This window comes from Chrysemys picta, chromosome 16 (genome assembly GCF_011386835.1).
Source record: "Chrysemys picta bellii isolate R12L10 chromosome 16, ASM1138683v2, whole genome shotgun sequence".
NCBI lineage: Eukaryota > Metazoa > Chordata > Testudines > Emydidae > Chrysemys > Chrysemys picta.
The window spans coordinates 4,965,150-4,987,190 of NC_088806.1; the positions used below are offsets into that span (position 1 = coordinate 4,965,150).

General features: G+C 46.2%; 1 protein-coding gene across 6 annotated transcripts; it reads left to right on the plus strand.

Annotated features, from left to right (window-relative positions):
• Positions 1–69: 69 nt before the first annotated feature.
• Positions 70–20,520, plus strand: LOC101932120 (zinc finger protein 883-like). Of its 6 annotated transcripts, XM_065569756.1 has the most exons (7): positions 71–258; positions 2,018–2,125; positions 3,948–4,052; positions 4,349–4,437; positions 5,153–5,279; positions 11,840–11,953; positions 12,315–20,520. In XM_065569756.1, exons 4-7 carry the CDS (start codon positions 4,357–4,359, stop codon positions 13,859–13,861), a joined length of 1,869 nt encoding a protein of 622 aa, XP_065425828.1. In that variant the 5' UTR covers positions 71–258; positions 2,018–2,125; positions 3,948–4,052; positions 4,349–4,356; the 3' UTR covers positions 13,862–20,520. The 6 variants fall into 6 exon arrangements, with proteins under 6 accessions (XP_065425830.1, XP_065425828.1, XP_065425829.1 ...); XM_065569758.1 differs by lacking the exon at positions 3,948–4,052 and having other exon boundaries at positions 70–258; positions 12,318–20,520; XM_065569754.1 differs by lacking the exon at positions 3,948–4,052 and having other exon boundaries at positions 72–258.
• Positions 20,521–22,041: the final 1,521 nt, after the last annotated feature.

The window sequence follows — 22,041 nt, forward strand, 5'->3', positions numbered from 1 at the left end:
ACGGACCGGGGGCGGGGCAGCTCCTGGGGGCGGGGCTCTGGCACGGACCGGGGGCGGGGCAGCTCCTGGGGGCGGGGCTCTGACGCGGACCAGACGCTGCTGCTTCCTCCGTGTGATCCGGGGCTCGGGCTGAGCAGCTGCTGCTCCCCGGGGTCTGTGCGGGGAGAGCCCGGCATTAACCCCTCCGTGCCCGGCCGGGGGGAGGGGCTTTCTCCAGCTGGGACCCGCCCCCTGGGCAGCCCCGGGCCGGAGCCCCCGGTGAGTGACAGACCCCGGGGGGGCGCTGGGGCCGGGCAGGAAAGTGACTCTCCGCCCCGGGGAACCTGGGAGAAGCCTCGGAGCTGCCTCAGCCTCAGTGGAGCTGCAGCAGGATCTGCCCCCGGCACCGCTGGGATCGGGGTGAGGGGGGGTTCCCCTTTCGTGTGGGGGGAGGTGTCGGGAAGGGAAGGGGGAAGCCGGAGTTGCAGGGAGGGGGAAGTTCAGTGGGACGGGGGGAGGGGTAGTTGAACTGTTTCTCTGCAGCCCGGAAATTCCTGGGGGGAGGTGAGTTAATCGGATCTTTTCTCTCTTCCTCCCACATACGGATACAAATTCTCTCAAGTTTTCCCCCTTTTCTCTCTCAGTATCATACGTGGCTATAAAATCCAGGGTGATTCCCCCCAAATGATCAGCTCTCTAGTCTCCCCCGATTTCCCCCTGTTCTCTCCATGCTTCTCAAATGTCAATTTAAAATCTTCTCAGCTGTGGGGGGCTACCCCACCCATTTTATCTTCCGCGATTTGTCCTTATTTAGGTGGGAAATTATTCCCCAAAGCATGGCTGCCCCTGGAATGGGGATGGGATGAGATACAGGGAAGGGAGGAGCAAGTGTCCCCCATGGGGACTGCCCAGACCTCGGTTTCCCAATTCCACTTGCTGCCCCCAAACTATCAACACAGTTGCCCACAGCCATCAGTTGCCAGTCACCTGCCCATCCCCCATTGTTGCCCCCTTCCCTCACCCAGGGAGCCTTCTGGCTCCCCCTCCCTTGCCCTCTTAAATCAGCTCCTCAAAGGGCTCCCTGCTGCCCATGTGAATGGTGGCAGTGGGGGGAACCATCACTTTCTGTTTATGTTTTGGACAGTCATATAAAATCCAGTCAAGCAATCCCCTCAGATATCATAATAATATCTAATAATAACAGCAATATAAAATCCCCTCAGATCTTGGTGCTTCTCTCTCATGTTATCAATTGCGTAGTTTGTGACACGTTTTCTCTGCAAATCTCAAAGATTGATATAAAATACCCTAAACCAGGGGTCAGCAACCTTTTAGAAGTGGTGTGCCAAGTCTTCATTTATTTACTATAATTTAAGCTTTGGCGTGCCAGTCATACATTTTACATTTACAGGGGCCAGCAGACAGAACCCTAGACTGGCAGCGGGCTGAGCAGGGCCGGGGACCGGGACTCCGGCTGGCAGGGGCGGCAGATGGAACCCCAGACCGGCTGTGGGCTGAGCGGCTCAGTGAGCCCACTGCCGCTCTGGAGTTCCATCCACTGGCCCCTGCCAGGCGGGGTCCCGGCCGCTGGCCCGCTCAGCCCGCTGCTGGTCTGGGGTTCTGTCCATCCTGGAGGTTGCAGGGGGTTAAATTGCCCAGTGATCATCTTGCCCCTCTCCTTTGAGAATAATTTGTTCCCCCCTTTATCTCTGTTAAAATGTTTGCCGATGAAAGAGACCATCCACATCTTTAATACACATCAAAGCCAGAGGCCCCCACTGTTTGGGGGATCAGTGGTTCCCAGCTGGTTACAGGAGAGTTGGCTGGACCCTTTTCTTTTCTCCAACTGGCACAGGATGAGGATGTCGCTCTGAGTGCAGTGTGGGTCCAGAAGTTTCCCAAACCCCATGACAAATGGTCTCTGTGCAGGGTTGCTTCTCACAGTGCTAAGATGTAGCCACGTCTGGGGTGGATACATGGTGGCCATTATTTGCTAGGGACAGGGCATGGAAATTTCTTACCTATTTTGTCCCTCCAGGCCTTCCATTCTCCTGTTAAAGAAGCATCCCGCAGGGCTCCCTGTGCCTATGTGACTGGCCAGCACGGGGTGGTGATAACTTTCTATCCACTCATCAGACACTGTGAGGTAACATTGTTGCTGGGGGGGAGGTGGTGTCTGTGTGGGGAGATTGCAGCTGGAGCTGAAGGGGCATTGTGGTAGGGGGAGGCCTCTGGGTGGCTGGGCAGGGGGTACCTCTGGGTGGGTGGGTGGCAGGTTAGGTTGGTGGGTTCTGGAGGTTTGGGATTTCGGGGGTGGTTCTGATGTGCTAGCGCCCTAGGGCAGCCCTGGACCCTGTTAATACTAAATTCTGAGCCACAGACTCCAGGTAACTGAAAGAGACCTCAGGGAAAGTGTTGGGGTCTGGCATTATAGTGACTCTGCACAAACAGCCCCCCCTCATTTCTCCTCCCATTAGCAATTGACAGATCCAGCCATGGAAGAGCAAAGAACCCAGGAATGGGACTGTCCCAGCCTGATGTTATACTTAGAAAATAAAAACCAGCAGGATCTTATTTAGGGGATAAGGCAATACGCCATGTTTATTGTGAATACAGAAAGAATTAAAGTAAGCAATCAGTTATAGCTGTAACATTTCACTCTCTCACACATTCATTCACTCATGCACACAGAGTTCTGCAAGGTTGTTATAGTTACCATCTTGGAGGTTGCTCATGCCAAGTCACTGGCCAGGTGGCCAAGACACGAGGAGGGAGCAGGGCCTTGTCAGATGTGCATCTGATGTTCCTGGAGGTTAGTTGCAGAATCAGACCCAGAGTTCTCAGTCTTCAGGGCCTGTTTTTATAAGGATTTGTCCTCATTCAGGTCTATAGGGTTTGCTTCATCATGCTGTTCTCACGTTTGAAGTGATGGTCAATCACGCAGATGGCACGGCAATTCTTGTTATCTTATTCTTCGGTTCTTCGGCCCCCCCGTCATTGGGGCAGTTGTGGGTGGATTCCGGTGTGCCCTCAGGGTTATCATTGGGCTATCTCACCCAATGCATTCTTCAGCCTGTCAGTTCTTCCTCTCAATGTGCAGTCATTTATTAGGCTGGCACTTCAACCTTTTTATTACTCATCCAAACATCCAAACACACAATTGCAATCCTGCTTTATTTTACTTAACCTGCTTCCTATCACGTTTACATTTTATTACCCATATATTCTTTAACATAACCATTCTCAAATCATTGGGTCATGACAGACTCCAATGAATCTATCCATGCGACTTGTTGTACATGAAGAGAAAACAAGCGAGATAGAAGTGCAAAAGTGGAGGATTAACAAATCTTGTTCCTGACTTCAGGGAGACTGCTGTTCTCTTATCACCTTTAGAACAAACTTTTTGTCTCTGAATGTTTTTCTACAATTATCACAGACCTTGCAAACTAACAGGCCTGCTTCACTTAGCACAAACTCAGCAGGCTGAGAGCAGGGTCAGCTCCAGGCACCAGTGCAGGAAGCAGGTGCTTGGGGTGGCTAAGGGAAAGGGGTGGCACGTCCAGGTCTTCGGTGGCAATTCGGTGGTGGGTCCCTCAGTCCCTCTCAGAGGGAAGGACCGGCCACCGAATTGCCACCGAAGAATGAAGTGGTGTGGCAGAGCTGCCACCAAAGTGCCGCCGATCGCAGCTTTATCTTTTTTTTTTTGTTGTTGCTTGGGGCGGCAAAAAAGCTGGAGCCGGCCCTGGCTGAGAGACATATTTCTTTCTAATAATACAAGCCAAATCCGGGGTCTGTACTGTACCATATTTTCCCAAAAATAATTAATGTATTAATTATTACTTTTAATCCAACACAGAGGGGAGGGAGAGAGGACAGGGGAAGGAGAGACTGAAAGGGGCAGTGGTAGAAATGAGTGGGGAGAGAGCTTTCCAGCTATCTAATCCACACCGACACATGTATTGCAGCATCCCTGGGCAGAATCACTTTCCAGTGAACAACAAAAGGATCAGACAGAGGAAAAACCAGTTCCTGACTCCATATTCCCCCTGCTGGGGTGTGGCTGCCGTGGGGTCAGTGTTAGAGGGAATCCCCCACAGTGACTCCTTTGGTTCTGCTCTTTTCTAGCATTGTGTTCAGAGACTTTGTTACAGGGTAAGGGGAGGGAGAAGGGAGGTTAAAAATCTCTCTGTGGGCTTAGCCTGGCAGGAGGTACCAGGTCTACACTGTAATAAAGAGATTAAGCATTTTCCCAGCATGGCAGAATCTAGGGTGTCTGTCTGCAGGGAAAGGGCCTGGGGGAATTCTGATGTGAAATGAACTAAAGCCTGTTCTGAAACCTCCACAACTGCCCTTCTCACCCTGCCAGGCTGCAGAATGACGTCCATGTTTCGCTCCAGCTCATCCCATCCTCCCGTGGGACAGGAAAGAGAAATGGCTGCAGAGGAGCCCGTTCAGGTAGGGATTATTGGGGGGGTGCTGGTGGGTTCCTGCTGGAGGGAGAGGGACAGGGACAGCAAATACACAGGAGATGGGAAGGTTTGCACAGTCTGGTTTGGAGGTTGGAGCAGGGCAGGAAATGCAGAGGGTGGAGAAAGGGAGGAGAACAGGGTTTGGCAACCCCGCTGGGAGTTGTTTAATAAGCAGCCTAGATTCTAGGAACAGACCCATGAGGTTCAGAGGTGGAAATGACCTAATTCGTTGAACAGAAAATAACCCTCCTACATGGGGCTAGGAAAACTGACCAGACTCCCAGTGCTGGAGCCTGACCCGACTAACCAGTGGCTGCTGTGAGATATGAAGGGGGCACCCACCAGTGATTTATAGGGGAGCTGCCCCTCCCTTCATATCCAGCTCCTCACAATGAGAAGGGTGTTGGGCTTCCTACCAGGGAGCTCTCCCTGGACCCTGCTAGTGGCTCCATCTCCTGTATCAGTCTGTGGCTAGTAGGTATATGATGGATCTGCTGGGAGAGACAAGGGGCTCTCTCTTCGTCCCCTCACCCTGGTGTTTCCTGGATGCTCTGAGTGGGATGGGGGTGGGACTCTGTGACTGTGATCCATCCAGATCGCATTTGATCGCATCCTTCCATTTGATTGGCTCCTCTCCCCCACAAATAGTTGTGCTGTGAGTGGGGCAGCAGGTACTGAGTGTTGGACTCTTGCTCTTTCAGGGGCTGGTGACCTTCGAGGAAGTGGCTGTGTATTTCACGAACCAAGAGTGGGCTCTGCTGGACCCCACTCAGAGAGCCCTCTACAGAGACGTCATGCAGGAGAACTATGAGAATGTGACCTCGCTGGGTAAGGATTCCTGTCCCGTCGGTTATTAGAAGGGGAAATGAAGAGATAAGGTTCATGTCAGTCCCTCAATGCCACCTCTATTCTGTCCTCTTTCAGCATCACCCCAACATGCCAGTGACACACACACTACCAAAGACCCTTCCCTGCTGCAGAACACTTTGGGAACAGAGCACAGGAGCAGTATTACACAGTGTCAAGATCTCCTATTTGCTCAAGTAAAACTGGGAGTTAAGTCCAGCATAACCAACCAAAGGTTCCTACCCCGACCTTCTCTCAAACCCTGAGCCTGCTCCACCCAGACCAGAATGTGCTTGGGGTGTAACAAGCAGGCTGCTGGAGTCAGAGCTGCTGGTCCAGGGTTACTTATCACACAGACACTCCGTGCGTTCTTGAATGCTGGCTGGGGGTATCCAGACAACGGAGCTCCAGCAGCAGAACATTGAAACTCACCCAGGATTACAGATGACAGAACTCCTCACTGGTCTGGATTGCACCCATGCGTGTGAAAATGGCCTAGGTTGGTAGTGAAACTTCCTGAGACATGGAGAGTCTTGCTCCCCCACCACCATGTGTAATAGCTACAATCTCTCTTCTCTACAGGCTCCTCGGATCTTGGAGTGCATCAGTCCTGAAGTCACATGACCTGATTCTTATTTTTCACATTCTGCTTTTCCAGACTAATTAGAGTCTGTTACTCCTGAATTATTGCTTCTAATTTCCCAGTGTTCTCCACACCCAGGGATTTTCATACTCCCTCCCTTTACACTGGACTCACTAGATTCCCTAGTACATAAAACCGGCCATAATGGGTCAGACCAAAGGTCCATCTAGCCCAGTATCCTGTCTTCTGACAGTGGCCAATGCCAGGTGCCCCAGAGGGAATGAACAGAACAGGCAATCAACAAGTGATCCATCACCTGTCGTCCATTCCCAGGTTCTGGCAATCAGTGGCTAGGGACATCATCCCTGCCCATCCTGGCTAATGGGCATTCATGGACCTATCCTCCATGAATTTATCTTGTTCTTTTTTCGAACTCTGTTCAAGCCTTGGCCTTCATAACATCCTCTGGCAAAGAGTTCAATAGGTTGACTGTGTGTTGTGTGAAGAAATACTTCCTTTGGTTTGTTTTAAATCTGCTGCCTATTACTTTCATTGGGTAACTCCTAGTTCTTGTGTTAGGAGGAGGAGTAAATAACACTTCCTTATTTACTTTCTCCACAGCAGTCTTGATTTTATAGACCTCTATCATATCTCCCCTTCGTCGTCTCTTTTCCAAGCTGAAAAGTCCCTGTCTTTTTAATTTCTCCACATATGGAATCTGTTCCATACCCCTAATCATTTTTGTTGCCCTTTTCTGAATCTTTTCAAATTCCAATATATCTTTTTGGAGATGGTGCGACCACATCTGCACGCAGTAATCAAGATGTGGGTGTACCATGGATTTATATAGAGGCAATATGATATTTTCTGTCTTTTTATCTATCCCTTTCTTCATGATTCCCAACATTCTGTTCACTTTTTTTTTTTTTTTTTTTTTTTTACTGCTGCTGCACGTTGAGTGGATGTTTTCAGAGAACTATCCACAGTGACTCCAAGATCCCTCTCTTGAGTGGAAGCAGCTAATTTAGACCCCATCATTTTATATGTATAGTTGGCATTCACTTTTCCAATGGGCTGCAGTATGTGCTATCCTGACATTTAGTACTGCTGAGATCCTGCGTTCAGTAATATCCCTGCCCTTCCTGTTCCCTTTCTCCACTGAACCCCACCAGCCCATGCTTACTGTTCCCAGCTTCCCCAGGACTCTCTCTTTGTCTCTGGACCTGTCTGTCAGCAAGAAGCAGTGCCAGGGAGACTTGCCCTCTCTCTGGAGTCTTCAATTTCTGGGACATGGATTTACCCTCTCTGTGTTGTAAAAGGCTCTGTCATAATGAATGTCTGTGACATTAACCACAGTACAGTCTGGACTGTTGAACAGCTGTGTTCCCTCAATTCCCCAAGCTGGGGTGCCTTTTCCACTGTTTTACTGTGAGAACAGCCACTCCTGGGCAGTTAACACACAGTCTCCAGCCTGTAACTCTCTCCCAGCTACACAGTATTGAGTTCTGCTAGTCAGTGACTCATGAATTACACCTCAGGAGAGCATCAGCAAATTGTCAAGTGCCAGATTTCCCCCCAGACGTGTGCCTCTTGCACTGTCCAGCACGCTACTGAACAACACAAGCTCATATTAAATCTGTCATTTCATCAGTAGAAAATGACATGCACCAGCCTTTTATCCCAAATGGAATTTCCCACACACTTTAATACAACACACTAGTTAGATAAAACAATAAAACAAGATTAACTACCAAAAAAAAAAAAAGATATTAGGTGACTACGGGTAATGAGGCATAAAAGTTAGACTTAGTTACAAAAGAAATGCAAGATAAAACACAAACTAACATCTAACTTAACAAGCTAAAATGGATTCAAAGCAAATGTTTCTCTCACCATGTGCTGGCTTTCCTTTCAGCCAGGACTCCCCCTAACCCACCCCTGCCGCCCAAGTTCAGTTCTTCAGGAATTGTTGTCATGAGGAAAGGGAAAAGTGGGAGGAGAGAGTCTCAAGCATTTTCCCCACCTCTTTTTATAATTCAGTCCTTTGTACTAGAAACATCTTCAATTTTTACCTGAGTTATGGTGACAGGCTGTCTGTTGTGGATGTGAGCTTCAAGTCTTCCCTGTGATGCAATGTAAATGAGTCATAGAATATAGAATCATAGACTATCAGGGTTGGAAGGGACCTCAGGAGGTCATCTAGTCCAACCCCCTGCTCAAAGCAGGACCAATTCCCAACAAAATCATCCCAGCCAGGGCTTTGTCAAGACTGACCTAAAAAACATCATTGCATGAGAGCTGACATACTTTCCCTCAATGTCACAGCTTCAAGCCAGATCAAAATAAGATGCAGCAGAACCCCTAAAATGGAGCACAACTAGATATGCGAGCCTAATTAAAGATCTTAAGGACAGTTTTGAGGAAAGATTCCATGATTTGCAGCAGAGAAGACCTCAAACAGATTTCTGATTGACCCTTTTAGTGCTGAAGCCAATTGTCTGAAGCCCCCTTTAGTCACTGAGGAAGCCACATCCCAGATGGAAATAATAGAACTTTTGGAAGATGACAGATTAAAATCTGTTCAGAAGACACAGGGGGACCCTTACTTTCTGGAAATCTGTACCAGAGGATAAATACCCCAACATCAGAGGTGCAGCCCTAAAATTAATCTTGATGTTTGCCTTGACCTATCTTTGGGAGTCTGTTTTCTCGATACTCAAACATGTGAAATCCAAGCACCGATCCGTCTTGACAGACGGTCACTTAAGAGAACTGCTGCATGTGAGCACAACTGAACACAATCCAAACTTCAAGGGAATTGTTGAAAGCCAAGATTTCCAGAAGTCCCATATCTATCTATCTATCTATCTATCTATCTATACACACACACACATATATAGATATATGTATATAATCGTTACATATTACTGGGCTCTTTGGCAATGTACATTGGTAAATTCTGGCTCTCTCTCAGGCTCAGGTTGGCCACCCTTGCTACAGCTGATGACCCTTCATGGGCCATCAAACAGGCTAGGTAGTGCCAATGCCATTCTGCCTGGGGGTGTCCCCCAGAAACACTGCACAAGTCTGGAAATGCAGATATGGATATATCTGTATATCTATAACTAACAATACAAAAGTGATATAAACATAGAAACAAGAGTCTCATACTTGGAAAATCATAACAATCATAACAGATACCTTACATGGTATATTAGCATGATTCATTGCAATTTTATAATATTGGTATTAATAATAATAATATAAAGTGTCTCACAATTCTATACAGTGTCACGCTTAGTAAACCAGTGAACAAGTATGGATTGTGAGATATCGTTTGAAAACTCAATCTACTGAATATTCTCCTCCTGTTAAAATATGTGTAGCAACACTGTATGTAAAGTGATGAGATTTTACTGTATGGTATTACTGAAAAAGTTACAATTCTGGGGAACATCCACAGACCAGTTCCTCAGAGACAGCAAGGCAAACAGCTAGTGAAATAGCCATTCTCCAGCAGGGGGAAGGTGTGAACAAGACATCGGGCTCAACGGGTAGCAATCAATGGCTCCATGTCTAGTTGGCAGCCGGTATCAAGCGGAGTGCCCCAAGGGTCAGTCCTGGGGCCGGTTTTGTTTAATATCTTCATTAATGATCTGGAGGATGGTATGGATTGCACCCTCAGCAAGTTTGCAGATGACACTAAACTGGGAGGAGTGGTAGATACGCTGGAGGGTAGGGATAGGATACAGAGGGACCTAGACAAATTGGAGGATTGGACTAAAAGAAATCTGATGAGGTTCAACAAGGACAAGTGCAGAGTCCTGCACTTAGGATGGAAGAATACGAAGGAGGAGTACGGCAGAAAGGGATCTAGGGGTTATAGTGGATCACAAGCTAAATATGAGTCAACAGTGTGATGCTGTTGCAAAAAAAGCAAACGTGATTCTGGGATGTATTAACAGGTGTGTTGTGAGCAAGACACGAGAAGTCATTCTTCCGCTCTACTCTGCTCTGGTTAGGCCTCAGCTGGAGTATTGTGTCCAGTTCTGGGCACCGCATTTTAAAAAAGATGTGGAGAAATTGGAAAGGGTCCAGAGAAGAGCAACAAGAATGATTAAAGGTCTTGAGAACATGACCTATGAAGGAAGGCTGAAAGAATTGGGTTTGTTTAGTTTGGAAAAGAGAAGACTGAGAGGGAACATGATAGCAGTTTTCAGGTATTTAAAAGGGTGTCATAAGGAGGAGGGAGAAAACTTGTTCACCTTAGCCTCTAGCCAGCTTTCTATCCACCTTATAGTCCATTCATCCAGCCCATACTTCTTTAACTTGCCAGCAAGAATACTGTGGGAGACCATATCAAAAGCTTTGCTAAAGTCAAGGAATAACACATCCACTGCTTTCCCATCATCCACACACCCAGTTTTCTCCTCATAGAAGGCAATTAGGTTAGTCAGGCATGACTTGCCCTTGGTGAATCCATGCTGACTGTTCCTGATCACTTTCCTCTCCTCTAAGTGCTTCAGAATTGATTCCTTGAGGACCTGCTCCATGATTTTTCCAGGGACTGAGGTGAGGCTGACTGGCCTGTAGTTCCCCAGATCCTCCTCCTTCCCTTTTTTAAAGAGTCGTCAGACACTGTGTGGACAAATACCAATAATAAGGTTTATCCTGTGCATGGCATGACTCATCCAAAGCGATGCTCAAATACTCACACTGCTGAAGTTGCGAGTGCAGTTGCGATTTGATGTCACTGTTCAGGTTGGAGATGCTGCATTCTATTGTGTGGTGTGAAAGCTGCAGGCCAGAAATTTTCTTCTCTAGGTTCTCGTTCTCTGGTGACAGGATTGAAATCACATCAATGAGGCAATTTTTTATAAGCCCTCCTTCAGAGTAGGGCTTTTTCACATGGGCTGTGTACCAGGCCACCTAATAGGAGGCTAATGTTACAGTCTGTGATCGGTTGGCACATCTGTTGGGAAAACTGGGCTTCTACATCTGTTTGTTTTTTCAAAATTTTCAGTTTTAAAGTGCAGAGTTCAGAACCTTGGCCTTACCATTACGTTCAACGAAAAAGTACTTATTCTCCCACTCCAGTTGGAAGCCTCGATTTTCATCTCTGTATTTTCTTTCCTGTTTGCGCATTGTTAGATGGTGTAAGAAAAAATTTGATTAAAAATTTCCACACCAGCTAATCACTGTATGCTTTATTCAAGGAGACACTGGTGCCGGCCAGGGGGTGCTGGACTCCTGGCTTTGTCCCAGGCCCTGTCCCCGACTCCACCCCTTTCCCTAAGTTCCCCCGCCTCTTCCTGCCCCCTCCCCTGACTCTAGCTGTGTCCTTGCTCCTCCCCCGCCCCCTGAGGCTCCTGCACATTGCAAAACAGCTGATCGTGGTAGGTGGGAGGCACTGGGGGAGGAAGGAGGGAGGCTGCACACCGTGTCCTTGCTCCTCCTTCCCACCCACCCCCCAGTGCTAGGGGAAGAAGGGGGCTGCATGCCACGTCCTCACTTCTCCACCCTTCCACCCCAGAGTCTCCTGAACATTGCAAAGGAACTGATTGCAGCGGGCAAGAGGCGCAGGGGAGGGAGGAGGAGGCGCTGATCGGGGAGGCCGTCTGTGGGTGGGAGGTGCTGGGGGAGGGAAGGGGGGCTGATAGGGCTGCTGGTGGGTGCTGAGCAACTACCATTTTTTCCCCAGAATCAGCTCCTTGCAGGAGCCACATATTATCTTCTGAAGATATTTTCCAGAGCCACAGGTTGGCCACCCCTGAGCTGTACAATGAACCCATGGAAAAGACCAAGGGGATACACCTATTGAGTCCACCTGCCCTGACCTTGGCATTTTCAGTGAGGAGCGCCCCAGGCACACTGGGTCACACTAAGTACTGAAGTTAAATTAATAGAATGTTTTTTTATGAAATCACCTGAACTCCTTTGTTTTCTTTAATCTGAGCAGGGTTTCCAGTTTCCCAACCTGATGTGATCTCCCAGCTGGAACAAGGAGAAGAGTCATGGGTCCGAGACCTCCAGGGTTCAGAGGAAAGAGAGATCCTGAGAGCTCCCTGCACAGGTGAGGAAACATTAAACCAACTCAGAATCTGTAAGTGCCTGAAGGAAACATCTGGGATGCCCTACAAAGCCCTTGGGAGGTCTCTCAGTTCATTATTGTCCCTAGCAGGGGTCATATCCTCAGGATAACCATAGCTCATGGCTTCCTGTAGGTCCTAGCAGACACCAGGGAGTAGCTTCCTCCCTTCCCCCTGCGTATTTGGATGGGATGTGAAGGCTGAATTGACCCCCTCCTCTCTCCTATTTGGGGGAAGAGTTTGGGGGAGTTCAGTTCCTGGTTTTTATTTGACCTCTCTCCAGCACTTGTTTTGGTTTGCTCTTCCCCTTTCCATCCCTATTTGAGGTTTCTGTCTCTATCACAGCAGGTGATGCAATTCTTTGTGAGAATGAGCAGAATTCTCAGCAGGAAGATGCTGAGCAAGTGGCTAAATATGGAGCATTATCGCAGAGATCGAAAAGGAATGTGTTCAGGAGTCATGAGCAGGGAAAATCCTGTGAGATTCAGCACAGACCAGAGAGAGAACAGGGAAACCAGCCAGGAGAGAAAGTGGGTAAATATATTTATTCTCAGGGAACTCAGGAGAACCTCAAGGAAACCACAATCCAGCAGGAAATCCTCATGGGAAAGAGAAAAAATACATGCACTGAGGGTGGAAAAAACTTAAGTGACTACTCAGCCCTTATTAAACATCAGAGAATCCACACAAGAGAGCGGCCCTATGAATGCAGTGAGTGTGGGAAAAACTTCACTCACAGATCAGGCCTTTTTCAACATCAGAGAATCCACACAGGGGAGAGGCCCTATGAATGCAGTGAGTGTGGGAAAACCTTCATTCGGCGTGCACATCTTATTACGCATCAGAGAATCCACACAGGAGAGAAACCCAATGAATGCAGTGAGTGTGGGGAAACCTTCAGTCAACGCTCCAGCCTTGTTAGTCATCAGAGAGTCCACACAGGGGAGAGGCCCTATGAATGCAGTGAGTGTGGGAAAACCTTCAGTCAACGCTCAAGCCTTGTTAGTCATCAGAGAATCCACACAGGGGAGAGGCCCTATGAATGCAGTGAGTGTGGAAAAACCTTCAATCACAGCTCACACCTTATTACCCATCAGAGAATCCACACAGGAGAGAGGCCCTGTGAATGCAGTGAGTGTGGGAAAACCTTCAATTGCAACTCACACCTTATTACCCATCAGAGAATTCACACAGGAGAGAGGCCGTATGAATGCTGTGAGTGTGGGAAAACCTTCAATTGCAGCTCACACCTTATTACCCATCAGAGAATTCACACAGGAGAGAGGCCGTATGAATGCAGTGAGTGTGGGAAAACCTTCAATCGCAGCTCAAACCTTATTACCCATCAGAGAATCCACACAAGGGAGCGGCCCTATGAATGCCGTGAGTGTGGGAAAAGTTTCACTAACAGAGCAGCCCATCTTAATCATCAGAGAATCCACACAGGGGAGAGGCCCTATGAATGCAGTGTGTGTGGGAAAAACTTCACTCATAGATCAGGCCTTTTTCAACATCAGAGAATCCACACAGGGGAGAGGCCCTATGAATGCGGTGAGTGTGGGAAAACCTTCATTCGGCGCTCACATCTTATTACACATCAGAGAATCCACACAGGAGAGAAACCCAATGAATGCAGTGAGTGTGGGGAAACCTTCAGTCAACGCTCCAGCCTTGTTAGTCATCAGAGAGTCCACACAGGGGAGAGGCCCTATGAATGCAGTGAGTGTGGGAAAACCTTCATTCGGTGCTCACATCTTATTACCCATCAGAGAATGCACACAGGTGAGAAACCCTATGAATGCAGGGACTGTCGGAAAACCTTTTTTTGGAGCTCAGCCCATGTTAGGCATCAGAGAATCTGCAAGGGAGATCAACACCATAATAGCCTCTAGGGCTATCAAGACTTCTTTTTTTTCTTTAATACTTTGGCTGATTCCCCCATAGTGACCTTTAAAGCTGTTTGAACTGTTTGCAGCACCGTTATCCCTCAGCTTGTCCAGATGGGTGACCTATTTTTGCCTTTTGCAGTTCACCCTGTTTCGAGGTAGACCCATTTGTCCTTTCTATCAACTCCATTGGCTCATGAGTAATTCGAATGTGCCCTTCCTACAGGGAACCAGGGAGCATCACATTTATACCATTCCTCCTATTGCAGACTTATTGTTAGTCACCAATGATGCAGATTGTATCGTTGCTAGTTGTTCTCATGTTGCTCTGGGTTGTGCTGAAGAGCAGTTATATTGGGAACTTTTAAAATTATATTTAAATGAAGAGAAGCAGGGGCAGGAAAAAAGGTGTCAATTCAGCCTCTGTGACACTGGAAGGAGATGGGGTGACTCAGAGATTCCCTCCTTCCCCATCACTCCAGAACTGTTACCTCCTATCTGATCCATGCAGAGTTTGTCTTCGTCACATTCTATCCATCCACTTCTCAAAGTGTCATGTGATGAAGTGTTATCAGCTGTCTGTGCTTGGAGATGATGCTGTGACTTCTTTAATCCTATATCAGAGTCACTATGACTGGAGATGAAAGGTCAAAGACCCGGAAGGGGAATTAAAATGGATCCCAAACACAGTGTGATCATTTGGAGTTTAAATCCCAGGTTCCATCTATTGGTAAAGCCACTTCTGTCAAGGTTACTGTTTTGTCCCCCATTATGGGGATGCTAGGATACTAAAAAAAAATTAAATAACATAACTGACTATTGAGACAGTGCTGAGTGAAGCAGGTTTGAATGGATCAGAGGAGAATGTGATGGGAGAATCTCTTGTCCTGATTCTGAATAATCATAGACTCATAGACTCATAGACTTTAAGGTCAGAAGGGACCATTATGATCATCTGGTCTGACCCCCTGCATGCTGCAGGCCACAAAACCATCCCTACCCTTTCCTTGACTCTGCTGATGAAGTCCCCAAATCCTGTATCATAGTGACTTCAATTGGCAGAGAACCCTCCTGCTAGAGATCCCTGCCCCATGCTGCGGAGGAAGGCGAAAAACCTCCAGGGCCTCAGCCAATCTACCCTGGAGGAAAATTCCTTCCCGACCCCAAATATGGCGATCAGTAAGACCCCGAGCATGTAGGCAAGAGTCTCCAGCCTGACCCTTGTTAGCCATTATACTGTTTACCTACCATTGCTCGGTATTCCTCAGCTAATATGTTTTACCATTAAACCATTCCCTCCATAAACTTGTCTAGCTTAATCTTAAAACCAGACAGGTCCCTCGCCCCCACCGTTTCCCTCGGAAGGCTGTTCCAATATTTCACCCCTCTGACGGTCAGAAACCTTCATCTAATTTCAAGCCTAAACTTCCCCACGGCCAGTTTATATCCATTCGTTCTCGTGTCCACATTAGTACTAAGCTGGAATAATTCCTCTCCCTCCCTTGTATTTATCCCTCTGATATATTTAAAGAGAGCAATCATATCCCCCCTCAACCTTCGTTTTGTCAGACTAAACAACCCGAGCTCCTCCAGTCTCCTTTCATACGACAGGTTTTCCATTCCTCTAATCATCCTAGTGGCCCTTCTCTGCACCCGTTCCAATTTAAGTTCATCTTTTTTAAACATGGGAGACCAGAACTGCACACAGTACTCCAAATGAGGTCTCACCAGTGCCTTATACAACGGAAGCAGCACCTCCTTATCCCTACTAGATATACCTCGCCTAATGCATCCCAAGACCGCATTGGCTTTTTTCACCGCCACGTCACATTGTCGACTCATAGTCATCCTGCGGTCTACAAGAACCCCTAGGATTTTCACCGCCACGTCACATTGTCGACTCATAGTCATCCTGCGGTCTACAAGAACCCCTAGGTCCTTCTCCTCTTCCGTTACTTCTAACCAATGCGTCCCCAGCTTGTAGCTAAAATTGTTGATAGTCATCCCTAAATGCATCACCTTACACTTTTCACTATTAAATTTCATCCTATTTCTGATACTCCAATTCACAAGCTCATTCAAGTCTCCCTGCAGAATATCCCTATCCTCCTCCGAATTGGCAACGCCTCCCACCTTCGTATCATCCGCAAACTTTATCAGTCCACTCCTGCAATCGGTTCCGAGGTCAGTTATAAATAGATTAAATAAAATGGGTCCCAAAACTGATCCCTGAGGAACTCCACTGGTAACCTCCCTCCAACTTGACAGTTCACCCTTCAATACCACCCGCTGCATTCTCCCCATTAACCAATTCCTTATCCACCTCTGAATTTTCATATGGATCCCCATCTTTTCCAGTTTAACCAATAATTCCTCATGGGGTACAGTATCAAACGCTTTACTGAAATCCAGGTATATTAGGTCCACCGCATTTCCCTTATCTAATAAGTCCGTTACTTTCTCGAAGAAGGAGATCAGATTCGTTTGGCACGATCTGCCCTTCGTAAAACCATGTTGTAATTTATCGCACTTGCCATTAACCTCGAGGTCCTCAACTACTTTCTCTTTCAGAATTTTCTCCAGCACCTTGCACACTACAGATGTTAAACTAACAGGCCTGTAGTTACCCGGATCACTTTTTTTCCCTTTCTTGAAAATAGGAACCACATTAGCTATTCTCCAGTCTAACGGAACCACCCCCGAGTTTACAGATTCATTAAATATTATCGCTAAGGGGCCTGCTATTTCCCGCGCCAATTCCTTCAATATTCTCGGATGAAGATTGTCCGGTCCTCCTGACTTAGCCCCATCAAGGCGTTCGAGTTTTGTTTCTACCTCGGAAACGGTAATCCCCCATTCTGTTTGCCCCTCTGTCACGGTGCTAGTATCCCTAATATCTTCATTGGCCTCATTAAACACCGATGCAAAATATTCGTTGAGATATTGCGCCATGCTTAGGTTATCTTTAATCTCCTCTCCGGCTATAGTCTTCAGCGGTCCTACTTCTTCCTTCTTTGCTTTCTTCCATATAAATAGATGTAACCTACTCTGGAATTTCACTTGACACTTTCATTGTCATGTATTCTATCTCTCTGTGATGTGGGTTTCTATCTTTCCTGAAGGCTGTTTGGTCACCCAATTGGATATTAGTTCAGTTTGATAGGATGTAGCTCAGATTTATTGGAGAATTTAAGACAAATGACCATTTGCTAAAGTCATCATTTCTCAGCTCATCATTTCTTCAACTTTGCGTTTTCCCCATCCCTCCATGATGACATGGAAAAAGTTCAAGTGCAGTTCTGTCAACAGGAGAGAACTCTCCAATTTACTCGACATACTAACAAAGAAACAGCAGTAATTTAAAATCTCAACTCGGAAATGGTGAACAACAGCAGAATCCCAACTAACTGAAGGAAGTGCATATGATCACAGTGTAGTTCAGTTGTTGAAGTCAATCTTGTCACAGATGATGTGGGGAGAGAATTCCACGGTAAGTGATTTTGAACTAGGCAAAATACCCATGTATTTGGTTCCCAAAGCATTTGTAACCCAGGCTCCACAGAAGATCTCTCCTAGCTAATCCTATGCTATGGGATGCAGACGTTGAAGAAATAGAAGTGGAAGTTTTGTTGAATTTATCCTTTGTAGGTGCTAAAAATGCGTATAAAATGAAATCAGTGTTGGAAATCTAATAGCTGCAGAAAAATAGCTATTTTTGAATAGAAACTCCAGCTCTGATAACTAACAGAGATTCTGATCCAGGCCTGTATCCAGTCCCTTGCCTGGACCTGTGCCACCAAATTAAAAAAAAACTGGGCATGTTTCAGGAAGCCATTCCTCACTAACACTGCTGAGATTTTGAGTGGTTTTGTAAAGGATTCTACTTCAGAGAAGTGTAAATTTACCCTAACTAAGGCCAAGGATTTGGAAAGAACTGGGGTTGAAAGAGTCCACATCCAGTTCTTGGTTTCCATCCCAGTAAAGAAAGCTATGGTAACCAATCACCCAAGGAAAATTGTTTGTACAACTCCACTTACTAGTGCAGTGTCACTGATTACAGTTCCAAAGGATACCAGGGTTAGACTGAGAACAATCATCCTTCACCGTTTGGATCCAAAGAGAGAGTGCTTCATAGGACATTCCTTCCCGGTGGATCCCAAACTAGCTGCTTGATTGGGTAACAAGGACTTTCAGGCTGTAGAAATGATGACAATCAATGAGGCAACAAATGTATCAGGCTCCAATTTCAGACTTCCAGATACTCACATGTTGAGCCCTGATTCTATGGTTTTGTGTCTGAGGCTATGGCTACACAATAAAGCTGATGTTGGCGCAGCTGCACCAATGTAGCTGCGCTGATGTAGTACTGCTATTACTGACGCGCTCAGCCAATGGGAGAGATCTCTCCCATCGGACTTTATTAGTCCAGCCCCCACAAGCGGCGGTGGCTATGTTGGCAGGAGGAGCTCTCCTGCTCATGTAGCACTATCTACACAGGGGGCTAGGGCTGTGTAACTACGTTGCTCAGCAGTGTGGATTTTTCACACCCCTGAGCAATATAGTTATACGATAAATGTCTTTAGTGTAGACCAGATAGTTTTCTCTTGTGTTGTATGCATTTACATCACTTCTCCTCTACCTCCTTCTACTTTGAAAGATTAAAAAGTGTGAAAAGAGAGGTATTTTTCCTCGTGATGCAAACACTCCCACATAGGAAATCCCTTGCACTAACACACATGGCAGAAGAACCAGAGATTTATGAACTCACAGAAGTGGCTGGGACCTACGTTGGGACAAACCACAACTTGAGCCAAGGTTCAGTTGTTGGCAATGGGGATAAAAGAAAATTAACATATATGACAAGAATTTGTGATCTTTGAATATGTTGTTATCAATGAAAATGAAATTATAGGTGAAGTTATTGGTTAAAGAGTAAGAGACTAATTGTGTGATAATCTGAATTATTTTGGAAAACTGAAAGTTGTCTTGGTTTTTATTTTGTTAGTCGTACAGGAAATGATGGCTAATCTTGAAAAGTTACTTTGCTTTAATTTACCCCCTGTTGTGTAAGGAGTTCTGGTAGAAAACCTCACTCCAATGGTTGGGGTGGAAGAATATTTGTGAGAGAGAGTGTATAAGAGAATATTGGTCCAGTATAGATTTTAAAATTTTTGTATTTCAAATAGAACTTACTTTGCTTAGCTTCAAAATCAATTTCTATGAAAAGGAAAACTACTCAAGGAGACAAGTGTATGACCCTGACAGTGGGTAAAAAGTTACTGACTTCCCCACTTCTCTAATTTGCAAAGGAAAGGCATGACATCTGTCATAGGATGTGTCCAGCTTGTAGGAAAGCTGCCATCGTCAACCATCAATATCAAGGAAAAGGCTGAAGTCCATTGCCTTTCAGGTCAATAAGCCATCTAAAGGCTGGTCTACACTGAAAAGCTATGTTGACAAAGCTACATCTCTCGGTTGTGTGAAAAATCCGCTCCACTGAGAGAAGTAGTTAATGTGACCTGAGCCCCAGTATAGACAGTGTTAGGTTGTCAGAAGAATACTTCCAGTATTTGATGTGTAGACATAGCCTTAGACAGATTGATCTCCTATGGGAAGCAAGTCATGACATCAATTCCAATTTTGACTCATTTCCGTGCATGTGAGAAAGGTACTAGTATGGATGGCTGAGCCAGCTGTCCGATCGCCTGGTTCCTCAACTGAAGCTACAGCTCTCAGTGCCCATCAATCCAAACACTGAGAGAAATGGAGAGTTCCAACCGTTGTCATTTTAGAATCTTATTGTTCCTTTCTCTGTTTTTTGTGCTGGCCTTTCTATTATTTCAGGGTGTGAGTGTACATCTCCGTATAGCTCAGTGCACATGTGACAAAAGCTCATATCTGCCAATTGGCAAAGGGGTCACTGTTAATCACAAGCAACTCCTGTCTCAGACTTGAGACACTCATGACACCTAATACACTGATTTTATGGTATTTATCTAGGAAGCATAGCAGTGAGATCTCTACTGAAAGCTTGTAAATTATTGTTACTCCTAATCATTATGAGAGGTGTGTACGAGTCATACTGAAGGAGTAATGTAAGTACATGGAAAATTATGCCCATATGGTATTGTCATGAAAATAAGTCACCCCAATCATAGGTCTTGGTGGGGATGGCCCATTCCAGTGGGAGGGAATTGTCACCCCTCCCTTGTTAGCCACTTATGCGATGTACTGCTCCATTGTCAACCTTTGCACCAGCCCAGAAAAGTCAACGGAAAACTATCACAGACAAACTATAAACATCGAAACCCTGTGGAAGTGAAAAGAACGATATGACAATGAGGAGATCGTCCTTTCTGTGAATAAAGACAAAAGACTGATTCAGTTTATAACAGGGTGGAGAAAAATATTCTGGGTCCATTCACCAAGGAGATCCCTAACGACCAGTGGTGCTTCATGAAAGGCAGGGCCCTGGCTCCTAGGGACTAGCAATCACTGCACTAGACTGAGGTGTGAGGTGAGAATCTACTTAGTTAGGGAAAGGTAACTATTAAATAGTGTAGGTTGCATTTTGTTGTTTTGTTTTGTTTGTAACTGTTTCCATCACTTACATTTGTTTCTGTTTAAATCTCTGTCCCTTGTTGAATAAATTTCCGTTTATTCAATAACTGTACTCAAGTGCTGTGTATGATACAGGAGCAGTGGTCTACAGTAAAACTGGTAACCTGGGATATACCATTGCTTCGGGCAGAGAGAGACTGGGATTTCTCTGAGTATCTAGTGATCGGTGCTAGATCAGAGGGGGACTCAGGGGTTAGGGTGCCTCTATTGTCAACTGCCAGGGCTGCTGTAGCTCAGAAGAGGGTGCTTGAGTACCTGACAGGCTGGGTGAGTTTGGTCACAAACATCCAGCTGCCAAATGCAAAAATCCTTCTTACTAGTGGCTGGTGGCAACAAGGAGACTCACAACCCTCAGCATCCTGAGAAGGGTCACAAGGTGCACGTATGTTGATCCACCTGTCAAATTCACACAGGGATGGCACTATCAGAGAAAAACAGAGTTCTCACTCTTTTGGTTGGGTGAAGCAAAGTCAGATATTTTATTTTCTCAAGCAATTGCGTAGAGGGAGAGAGTGCACTAGGACACAGGGTCTCCCCATCCTAGGCAGGTCTCTTTACAGGTAAACAATTACAGCAAGCATTTATACCTTTTGTTACAGACAATAATAAGCAACAGCTGCATTTTGTTTATACATAGATCATCCTGATATCTTATTTTTCTCACTTATTTAGACTCTAGTCTACATTCCATATTATCTACACATTATGTACACAAGGTCGCAACAACTTCTCACACAGTTCTTTCCCACTTGCCTCACACAATCCTCGCTTCTACAAATCTCGTGTTCTTAGGGTCACAGTTAGCCCGACTCTTGCTAACAAACTGTCATGCATTGCAATCCCCTTCCTGTCAGTTCTTTCTCTGCTTCCACAGCACCCACTAGCATAGTTCCCTGAATCAAAATAGCCCTAAAACTCTGCCATATGAAATTATGGAACATGTGCTTTTCCTTCTGTGACAACACATAAAGAATACAAGCACTGGAGGGTAGGGATTGGGTCCAGAGTGACCTAGACAAATTGGAGGATTGAGCCAAAAGAAATCTGATGAGGTTCAACAAGGACAAGTGCAGAGTCCTGCACTTAGGATGGAAGAATCCCATGCACTGCTACAGGCTGGGAACCGAGCTGGCTTGCTGTGTCCCTCCTAGTCAGTCCCCCACCCACCACTCGCCTCCTTTCACCTCCTCCCTCCCCTGCCAGAAACCCCCATGCCCGCCCCTAGAACCCCTACTGGCTCTCTGCTCACCTCTGACTCGCCGCCCCCCGCCCAGTATAAAGCCTCACTATATTACTGCACACAGCAGTCAATCAATGCAGTTGTAGATAAATCTCTGCATTATGCATTTTTGTATAACTTTTATATGACTTTGTATTGAACCTTGGTAATATGTTATAGCGGGCCCCTGAGGTAGTATAATAAAGGTAAAAGAAAAATGTCTTTTTGCTAGAAGTAGAATAAGATCTTCCCCCCACTTTGTAATCAATTGCCCTGTTGAATGAATGAGATGTGAAAGAGGAAGGCGTGGAAGGCAGCACCTCCAGACAGCTGCCACCTTTGGAGA